Source organism: Octopus bimaculoides, chromosome 12, assembly GCF_001194135.2.
Source record: "Octopus bimaculoides isolate UCB-OBI-ISO-001 chromosome 12, ASM119413v2, whole genome shotgun sequence".
NCBI classification, from domain to species: domain Eukaryota; kingdom Metazoa; phylum Mollusca; class Cephalopoda; order Octopoda; family Octopodidae; genus Octopus; species Octopus bimaculoides.
The window spans coordinates 7,982,806-7,993,942 of record NC_068992.1 but is presented as its reverse complement, the minus strand read 5'-3'; the positions used below and the strand labels follow the sequence as shown (position 1 = coordinate 7,993,942).

Genomic DNA, 11,137 nt, shown 5'->3' with positions numbered 1-11,137 from the left:
ATATATATATATATATATATCATTGTCGTGTATTTGTATATATATATTTATACTACAACATTCATATACACAAAAACACACACACATGCATATATATATCTACCCATGCTAGTATGGAAGGCAGATGTCAAATGATAATGGTACGTGATATATATATATATATATATATATATATATATATATGACAAAGAGCCATCAATAAATGACCAAGGTTTAATGAAATGATTTGGATGTCTTACTTTTTGGATATCATTTTCAAATAAATGTAAAGCATCTTCAACCAAGTGTGGATCATATCCTCCTTCTCCCAGTTTGTCAACCATACACAGATGATCAATCACCTGAAAGAAAAAAAAAACATTCAACATTGAAGTCATTAGCATCAATATTAGAAAACATCCCCTGCATTTATACTGTTCTACTACAATTACTACTAACATCACGCACACCTACTCAAATTAGGGTATATACTGCATACAATTACCATTAAGAAAGAAATGAAAACAAAGTTAGTGAGAAACTTTAGGGAGAGCTGAACAGCAGATCATCAGAGAAAAAGGACCCCCTTCAGACAACTTCTTCTCTAGTTCTGGTAGTGACTCAGTTATTAGAGGAAGGTCATCAGCATAAAGGAGCTCCCAGTGGTATTCTATCTTGAATTCCTCTGTTACTGCCTGGAGGACTATGATGAGCAAGAGGGGGCTGAGGACTGACCCTTGGTGAACTCCTACTTTTACCCGGAATTCTTCACTATACTCATTGCCAACACACACCTTACTGACAGCATCCTTGTACATTGCTTGTATAGCTCTCACCAACCACTCATCTATCCCTAGTTTCCGCATTGACCACCATATAAGGGGACTGGGGAGGGGTCTCCTGTCAAAGGTTTTCTCCATGTCAACAAAAGCCAAGTACAGAGGGTTATCTTTGGCTAGGAAATTCTCCTGCAACTGTCTTACCAGAAATATAGCATCAATGGTGCTTCTCCCTGGCACAAACCCAAACTGCAACTCATCTAAATGAACTCTCTCTCTATAAATCCAAAACACAAAATACATGAAAATATTGGTATGGAGTTCATGTTCTTTCTGACATTCACATTATTTCAATTTGTGTACAGACTTACATAAACACAAATACTTACATCTTTTTCTTGTAATCCTAATTTTTGGACAGCCCTCGCAACTCTGGCCCGAGGGAACCCCATGGAAAGATATTGCTGGGCAAACGTCTGAGCTTCTTGTGACAATGCAGAGAATGGGTCAGTAGCCTGAGTGTAATCTGTGGGACTGTCATCACTACAGCTTGTGTCTACCGAGCCCTGTGACACCTGGCCATTGGACCGTGCTCGGATTGGTGGTAGTGGAGAGTGCCGACTCCAAGACTGAAAGATAACAAACATGGTGTAATTCAATTTGAAAGAAATCACTACAAAAAGAAAATGCATACATAACGACTGAAACCTAAAGCAGACAGTTAATAATTTTCATAAACAATACAATTTCAAGAATATAATTTTTCAGATTGCTGATTAACCTCATAGATCCTTAAAAGCACCGAGTGATGGTACTTGTACCAGTGGAGTACTAAGAGCACCGTTTGAGCGTGATCATTGCCAGAGCAGCTGTCTGGCTTTCGTACCAGTTGCACGTAAATAGCGCCATTTGAGCGTGATCATTACCAGCGTCGCCTTCCTGGCACTTGTGCCGGTGGCACGTGAAAAGACATTCGAGCGAGATCGTTGCCAGTGCCGCTGGACTGGCTCCTGTGCAGGTGGCACATAAAATACACCATTTCGAGTGTGGCCGTTGCCAGTACCTCCTGACTGGCCTTCATGCCGGTGGCACGTAAAAGCACCCACTACACTCTCAGAGTAGTTGGCGTTAGGAAGGGTATCCAGCTGTAGAAACTCTGCCAAATCAGATTGGAGCCTGGTGTAGCCATCTGGTTAACCAGTCCTCAGTCAAATCGTCCAACCCATGCTAGCATGGACTGCAGACATTAAACGATGATGATGATGATATGTTTTATGTCTAAAGGTAACAGTGTGTAACACAATTTTTGTCCTTGGGTAGCAACTGTTATTTCCTATTTGCTTACCCCTAGGAAGTATGAAAAACAGCTAATATTTCCTTCAAAGTTTGCGTTTATTACATTAGTTCAAACCCCAAAGAATTCCTCTCAATACATGGCTATGATGCTCCCCCACTAATCCTGCTCATCATCAGAGGTGCATATATTGTCAGCCACAAAGGGACACACTCAAGTGGTTACAGTCAAACATTTGACAAGCTAATCTGTAGTATTGAGCAGAATATTTGCTATAACGATATTTCTGCTTGAACAACTCAGCACTGAATCTGTCTGAGATGCAACGGAACATAGGTCAGTTTTAAAGCATTGATGTCCAGGTCACAAAAGCAAAGTTTGAAAGGAAACGTAGTCATTTCCTTTGATTTCTAGATAGAAGCAAATAAAAAAGTAACACTTACTGATGATCAAAGAGAAAAAACAAAATTACAATTTTCTTACACAATGTAATGAATTTAACAGCCCCAAAAGTAATAATCTCACATTTTAAAATTAAGTGAAAATTTTCAAATTTGGTACATTGATGCAATTTTTCATGCTGAATCTGATTTGTAATTCCTTTATTTCAGAAAATTTGTTTTTAAATGTTACAGAAGTTTAAAGTTTGACAATTTTCAGAGCGATAGCTATCATAAAATGAAGCTAAACACATTATGGCAACAAAGTTTTAAACAAAATGAAAGCAATTTCATGTCATATCAAGAGAGAGAGAGGGGACTGTAGCCTGCATGAGAGACATACATATGCAAAGAGTGAGAGAGAGTATGGTAAATATAGAGAAAGAGTATGATAAATGTATAGAGAGTGGGGAAAAACGTAAAAACAGATAGGACATATAGAGAGAAATAGATGTGGCGATCTGAAAGTCAAATTATTTCTTATATCAAATTATATTTTTTGATTACTATTTACCGAAAAGCTTGCCTTTGAGATGTAGATTTTGAAAATCAAATCTGTTTTTCTTGAGGACGCAAAGTTCAGAGCTCTTCCATGATATACAAACAAGCATATGCTCTCATTTATATGGAGTGTGTGTGTGAGTGTGTGTGTAACTTACACATAATAAAATGTGTCTCTCAACAGTCATGTTATGGAAAGAAGAGTAAAACAGAGTGGAAGTGGGGGAACAATCACAGATGCTAAAGCAGGTGAATAGTATTCAAAGGCTCTGCTTTGAAGATGCTGATATGTTAATGTTGTAATATCTTGGTTGAAAACATTGCCCACATAATGTATAAACAAACACACACACACTAACATATACATGTACATATAAATACATATATAAATACATATATATATTCTGGTCCCATTGCTAGAAGATGGTAGGGGTTTGTTCCCCTGCTCACAATATATCGGATGCAACTGTGTATCGTTAACCAGCTAAAAATCGCAGTAAATTCCGCTCAAACAGAACAGCCATGTTGAAGTGGCTACAAACATTACTTGCTAGAATAGCTACTACAATCATCTCTTCGAGCGATTTTAGAACTAGCTTTTTAGCTTGTTGCAAAATCAGCAATCCCCAATGTTACTATATATATGTATTCATGTATTGTTCACAATTGAGTCTACATGCTATTTTTTGTAGAATTCCAGATTCAACTCCAACTTTTCTTGTAATATCACACATCTAACGTCTCATACGCATTTTATTTCCTCTCCAACAAAGTGCTCAGAAAAGTTAGTTAATTCCATATGTAAAGTGAATACATGGAATCAAATGAAAATTAAAAATGACAAGTTTGAAGTTGGAATAAAAAATAAAAAAACAGTTAAAGGTTAAAAAAAAAAAAGAATTGAAACCTGATATGAAAAAAATGTTATGGAATTGATTTTTGAAGAATATCAGTAAGAAGAAAACAACTATTAAAACATTTCAGATGTAGAGTGAGTTCATGTAATTATGGAAATGAAGGGTCACATTTTCACCCCAACCCCATCACACAGTTTTCAGCCCTTTCTTTGAATATCCTAGATTTGAACACTTACAAGAGGATGGAAAATATTCTGATATCCATACCACAACACTTGGGTGTTGGTACCTTTTTTTTCATTTTAAACAGGAGAGAAAATGGAAAAAAAAAAACAAAACATTATTGAAAGAACAAAGTAAAAATAAATATCCTCACCTGTTTCCTCGGTACTGGAGACGCTGGGGACTTAATTTGCTTTCTTGGAGCTGGTTTAGAAGGGGAATGGAAGGGGGAAACAGTCTCAGCATCTCTATCAGATGACGCTTGATGGATGTTTGGTGTACTGTGGGTACTACGCAATTTGGTTAAATCTGTTCTGGGAGGGATAGCTGGAGGGTTAACAGTTGTGTCAACATCAAACGCTACAGAATGTCTCGACCTCTGTGGTAAAAGACAGTTTTCATAATTGTCCGTGCTAGAAATGGGAAGGTTTTCGTAAATACTTTCATTCAGTTGATTAGGGTCAAGAATACTCCCAGTGTTCTCCTGACTGGCAGAGAACTTCTGGTTGAAATAATTAGATAAAAAATTAGGTTTGGATTCCTCATCTAATGATAATTGTTTTGTAGTTAATTTTGTTGCATCATGCACCAAACGACCATTTGCATAAGAGACCATTACGTAATTATTGCTCTCTCGTTTTTTCTGGGAACTAGAAGAGGATTTTTTACGGTAAGGTAAATTACCATAAACAATGTTTCTATCTGTGTTTTCCCCATCTTGGAAATCTGTTTCAGACTTGTTTCTAGTAATTTCTACATTAGAACCTTCATCGTTTGCCAAAGGTTCTTCGGCAGTTATTGGTTGTAATGCAGGAACAGGATTGGGTGATGCACTATCAGTTCCTGCAACAATGCTATCTGGTAATGGTAATGGAGGCTTATTAATAACAACATTCTCATAGTTCCCTTCTGGTGACTCCAGTGACTCAGCAGAGTTCTGAAATACTTGGTTCAGTTCTTCAAATTCGTTGATTACTTGTCGCTCAACATTTTCAAATGGGTCATCCTCCTGCTCAAACTGTGTGACGTCTATCTGTGATTTTGTGCTACTGGTTGTGTTATCTGTGTGAAATGCATTGACACTTGGTTTGATTGGTGTTGGTGTAAGGATTTTGTCGGCCATATGAATATTAACGTACACACCTTCAGATGCTAAAGGCATGGGAACAGGATTCTTCAGTCGACTTTGAGCATTCTTTTTCTGAGCATGGTATTCTTTCAAGGTAGCTTCTCTGTTTTTCTTCATCTGTTGCTGAGCTTTTGCCCAGAGAATAACACCTTCTTCAGTGTGAAAGAAATACTGTAAAAACAAGAAAAGGAAATGAAGAAAATATTATTAATTTTCAGAGAGTCGTGAATAACAATATTCATTTCCTTCTTTTTACATTCTGACTTCAAATCTTTGTGATTGATTTTGATTTTGAATCTGTTGATGGATAAAATAACTACAAGTCCAGCACTGCAGTGAATATCATTAATTGTTTATAGAATTTATGGTCTTGTATGTATGTTAGAAATCAATTTCCAAAAATTGATCCACACCAAAAAATATTTTATCATATTCTGAGTTACTGCCGTCTTAGATAGATCAGAGGACCATGTCTCCCTCATACAAGCCATTTTTGGCATGTTTTCTATATCTAGATATTCTTCCAAAAACCAATCGCTCTACTGAATGTACTTGATGTATTTTATTATGGCACCAACACTAGAAAGATTATCATATCTTTGACAGGACTAAAAGCTCCAAGGTAGTGGGTGATTAATTCAAAACAATTTGAATAAATAGGTATTAAATTTTGACAGAGTAATACGAATACCAAAGGGCTAAATTAGTTAAGGATACATCTGTCAATTAATGCTACAACAAGCAAAGATTATTTATATGGCTCTCCCACTGCCATCCACAAGAGTCCAATATTTACTAACCTCATCAGCAAGGGCACTACGATTTCGTCGGCGAAGGAGTTCCTTAGGAATAGAAACCTAGCAAGAAAAGAGAAAAACAAAAAATAATTTTTAAACTTACTAACATATCACCATACGAAAATATTACCATACTGACATTCCATCTATCAGAATTATATATAAAGAATGATCACTTTAATTATGTTTTTTTAATTATGGTAGAATATTTCAATGTTTCCTGGTTTTTTACTGTTCAATAACTTGTTTCTGCTACTGCAGGGAAAAAAGCAAGAACTATGAAGAAAAGATTGAATGCAATTATTAAAAAAGCAACAAGAACAATGTTATACAAGTTATAAAGTTATAAATTTAGTTACATATTGAAAGAATTAATGTGAAATAAACTGTCGTTCAGACAATATGTTACACACGGAGAAAGAAACTCAATGAAGAATCTTTACCAGCAAGAAATAGTAGCTGAATATTCTCCAAAACACACTCTATTGTCTTAGGGAAAAAAAAAAGAACACATTGTATATTATAGTGCTTCACTGGAAATAAAACAAGATGACTATAGCTGAAACCTCTTTGGTTGTAGTTCTATTGATAACATCTGACCCAGGGTTAAGCAACAACATACATATATGGAGCATTTTATAACATATAAACTTTGAAAAGAATTTTTTTTTTTAAATAAAACTAAAATATTTACCTTGTTGGGCACTTTAAAAGTGGTCCCAATTCTAAAAGGGATGCCATCAAGGGCAGAGTTAGCAGAAGCCAAACCTGAAAGATATAAATTGAATAAATAATTGCAAGTACATTGTATTATTTCTTTTTATATCATAAATATCAAGGGTCAGGTTAGTTATTTTGGCTTTAAGTTACAATAGATCATCTCTACGATGCTGGTGTGTTTACGTCCCCGTAACTTAGCGGTTCGGCAAAAGAAATCGACAGAATAAGTACTAGGCTTCCAAAGAATAAGTCGTGGGGTCGATTTGTTCGACTAAAGGTGGTGCTCCAGCATGGCCACAGTCAAATGACTGAAACAAGTAAAAGAGTAAAAGAGAGATATACTCATATATTTTTAGTTCTATTTTTCCTGTTTGGATCAACATAATTGTATGTATGTGTGTATATACATGTGTGTGTGTGTGTGTGTAAATATTACATATATACATTCACATTCTGTGTGATAGTTCAACCTTTGTTCTATGTGCTGCACTGAAGGAACACTTATATCTCAACAACACAGTCTACTCACCTGTAAGTAGGTACACAGAGCTGTGTTATAATTTACTACTGTAAACAGTAGCAGCACACAGACAAACAAGTGTTTTAATAAGATTATAATCTATGTTTAACCATTAGGACACAGCAAGGAACAGGCATAACCATGTGCTTCGAGAATTCTTTCTCATTGCACAGTGCTTAGGCAAGTATCTTTAATTCTAATCTTAGGCTCACCAATAATAACTTGCATGTGAAATTTGCTTGATGGAAATTGTGCAGAAGCCTCTCTCTGTGTGTATGTGTGTGTGTGTGTGTGTGTGTGTGTGTGTGTGTGTGTCTACGCGCGTATGCATACTAGTATAAATCGGTGCAATGAGTTATCTCCCTTTAAGCAAAAATTGAAAAAGCTACAAATTAAATCTGATAAAAAAAAGTGGTTTTGTAAAATAAAATCCAGAGATTAAGTAATGGGACTTATAGTTGATGTGATAATCTAAAACTCTCGAGAGCAGTGCACCAGCATGTACACATGCTTAACAACATAATTCTAGTGAAACATTCATTATTTCATCTTTGGAGGGCGTGGCTGTGTGGTAAGAAATTTGCTTCCCAACCACATGGTTCCAGGTTCAGTCCCACTCCATGGCACCTTGGGCAAGTGTCTTCTACTATAGCCTCAAACCAGCCAAAGCCTTGTGAGTGGATTTGGTAGATGGAAACAAAAAGAAAACTGTCATATGTATGTGTGTGTGTGTGTGTCTTTCCCTCACCACCATTTGACCAACAACCAGTGTTGGTGTGCTTATGTCCCTGTGACTTAACAGTTCAGTAAAAGAGACAGAAAGAATAAGTACCAGGCTTTAATAAAAAAAAATAAATCCTGGTGTCAATTTATTCGACTAAAACCCTTCAAGATTGTGCCAAAGCTTGGCCTGTCAAATGACTGAAACAAGTCTCTCTCTCCCCACCCCCCCGCAAAAAAAAATTATAATCACAAATATATCCATGTATAATGATTACAATAGGTCTACTAAATAAAAACTTCAATAATAGCAAGGCATGGTTTTTTTTTTTTTGTTTAAATTTCAAATTGGAATGTAAACATCAAAAAAAGACCACCAGATCACATGATTTCAGCTTTCCTTGAACCCATCAATAATGTGGTTCTACTTAAAATAATGATCCAGCTGTACATTATCTGCCCCTATATTGTAAACAAGCTCCAGAATTACCCAAGTGCATTGTTATATGCTACATCAGATAACCCTGAAATAACACTTAACTGTAAAATGGCATAAGGCTTTATATATCCTGTTATTTTCTATTAGTTTCTGCAAAGTTCAATCATTGGGCTATGAGCATGCAGGGAACTTCAGTTGATTATGTTGACCCCAGTACTTTCGTCTGATATTTATTTCATCAACCTTACAAAAGGGTAAAGGCTAGATACCCAGGTATAAAAGTTCAACACACTGATTATGCCATCTTTCATGTGTGAGTGTGTGCATGTACATAAACACATACATGTAATCGGCTTCCACACAGTTTCCATCCACCAAGTTTCACAGGAAAGGTTTGTTTTTCACCAGCCTGAGGTTATGCTAGAAGACTATGCCTGCAGCGGAATCAAACCTGGAATCTGGAGTCACATGGTAGTAAAGCAAACTTCTTGATTACAGAGCCGTCGTTTGTGACATAAATCTCAAAAACATAGAGTTACAGAAAGAAAAGAGAATAAAATTAACAGCACTGACCATATATGCCACGGGATGACCTGTCAGATTCCATCCTTCATTGAGCAACAGAATTACTGGTTACCATGGAGAAAAAGAAACAGATAAAGGAGATATATATAGTCACACTTATAAATTAAGCAATAATTAATGTATATATAATATATTGTCATACGCTGCCATATATAAACATATATATAATATATTATCATGTTTGTTTGTAGGAACAAAACATTCTCACAATAAAGTACTCAATACTTCAGGAAGTTGTATCAAATATATAAATTCCTTTATTTTTAATTAGCTAGCAGTTTTGTAAATGTGTTTCTATCCTGTAATGTCTTTAAAGCTTTGAGAAAATCTCAAGTGTACAAACAGATTTATAAAGCAATAAGCTAAAGAAAAATAAAGAAATATATAATTCGTGTGCGTGTGTGTTTTGTAAATATAGTTCCAATGAGTTTTCAAAATTGAATTTGCAATAAAAATACAGAATGTTAAGGTTAGATTTGACAATTTTTTTTTATGTCTCCGTTTTTCAGAAATGATTTGATGTATTGAGGAACAGTCAATGGCATAAAGATTAAAGTTGTAGTTGAGAAAAAGTTAACTGACAAAGAGGACTGGAAGCCATCTGAAAACTAGAAAAGAGTTATCTCTATCATCATGATTCATGCTGGGTATCAAAATATCAGCATCATGATGGCTGCTCAATACAGTAAAAGGCTGTAAGATGTGACATGAACATCATGGAAGCAAAGTTCCTCAAACTACAATGGTCATTGGATGTTATTTCCAGCGAGGACGCCGTCATGCTGCTCCACATCTTTGAACACGGCGTTAGGTTCAATTCAGACAGCTATGTGTAAAGCTGCTGGAGAGAGTTGCAGCTGGAACGACATATGTATAACATGAGGATTTGGCTCCTGGCCATAGCTCCAGCGAGAATCACAAGTGGTTCTCAGGGAATATCAACAACTTCACCAACCCCAATTTCTGGCCTCCCAATTACCCAGGCTGTCATTGGGCACAATTGAGAAAGACACCAACTGCTCTGTCTGCAACACCAAGTCCAAGCTGGTGAAAGATCTTCCTGGAGACACATTGAGAAATGCATGTCAGATTCCAGAGCCATCTTGAGGCCATGGTGGAAGTTAAGGGTGGCTAGTTTGAGTAAGCTGTTGGACGGGATACTGTGCTTTCTTTTCCTTTCATGCAAGCTGTCAAATTGAGCCCAAACACCCAATAAAGCAATACAAAAGAAACAATAACAGTAATAAACCACAACAAATATAAAGAAATATTGACAACTGACACACATTCTTTTGAACAAAAGTCTACAAGTATCCTTCTCCTCCTCCTCATCATCATCACTTTAACATCCACTTTTCCATGCATGCATGGGTCAGATGGAATTTATTGAGGCAGATTTTCTACAGCCAGATACCTTTCTTGTTGCCAACCCTTACTTGTTTACAAGCAAAATAATATTTTCCAGAGCCAGACATGTTTTTCACAGAAAACTCAAAGCAAATAACTTTGCGTGTATGATGCCCATTTCAATCAGCGTGGGATGTCTAGACAAAGATACACACAAACACTGTTTCCATCTACCAAATCCTACCATAGCCAGGGGCTATGGTAAAAGATGCTTGCCCAAGGTGCCACGCAGTGGGACTGAACCCAAGACCATGGTTAGAAAACAAGCTTCTAAACCATACAGCCTGCCAGTGTCGCCTATAGCCATGCCTGCACCTCTTGTATCCAAATTACATTTACAGAAACTTCTAATATTTATAGAAAGCAGGTGAAATGGTTGTGGTGGTTTTGTAGCGAGGGTGAAAGCAGCGAAGGTTATGAAATTTTAAAAGCTGCTGGAGAGAGTTGCAGCTGGAACGACATATGTATAACATGAGGATTTGGCTCCTGGCCATAGCTCCAGCGAGAATCACAAGTGGTTCTCAGGGAATATCAACAACTTCACCAACCCCAATTTCTGGCCTCCCAATTACCCAGGCTGTCATTGGGCACAATTGAGAAAGACACCAACTGCTCTGTCTGCTTCTCAGAAATAAATTTTCAAATTAGAAATAATCTCTTCAGCTCATTTCTCATATCATCTCGCTTCCTTCTCCACTTTTCACTTCCATGTTTTCTCTCTTTTTACTCTTATCATCTCTTCACCCCC

The 11,137-nt window shown here is 36.5% G+C and overlaps 1 protein-coding gene across 9 annotated transcripts in view; it reads right to left on the bottom strand.

Moving 5' to 3' along the window:
* LOC106870433 (ubiquitin-associated protein 1) overlaps positions 1-11,137 on the bottom strand; it is a 52,666-nt gene that overhangs the window by 709 nt on the left and 40,820 nt on the right. For all 9 annotated transcript variants that reach the window (XM_014916504.2, XM_052972075.1, XM_014916507.2 and 6 more), the window contains 6 exons: positions 8,971-9,026; positions 6,693-6,766; positions 6,002-6,058; positions 4,227-5,372; positions 1,148-1,387; positions 240-341 (listed from right to left, as the gene is read on the bottom strand). In XM_014916504.2, coding sequence (XP_014771990.1) covers positions 240-341; positions 1,148-1,387; positions 4,227-5,372; positions 6,002-6,058; positions 6,693-6,766; positions 8,971-9,004 — 1,653 coding nt within the window. In that variant the 5' untranslated portion in view covers positions 9,005-9,026. The remainder of the gene's footprint in view (positions 1-239; positions 342-1,147; positions 1,388-4,226; positions 5,373-6,001; positions 6,059-6,692; positions 6,767-8,970; positions 9,027-11,137) is intronic.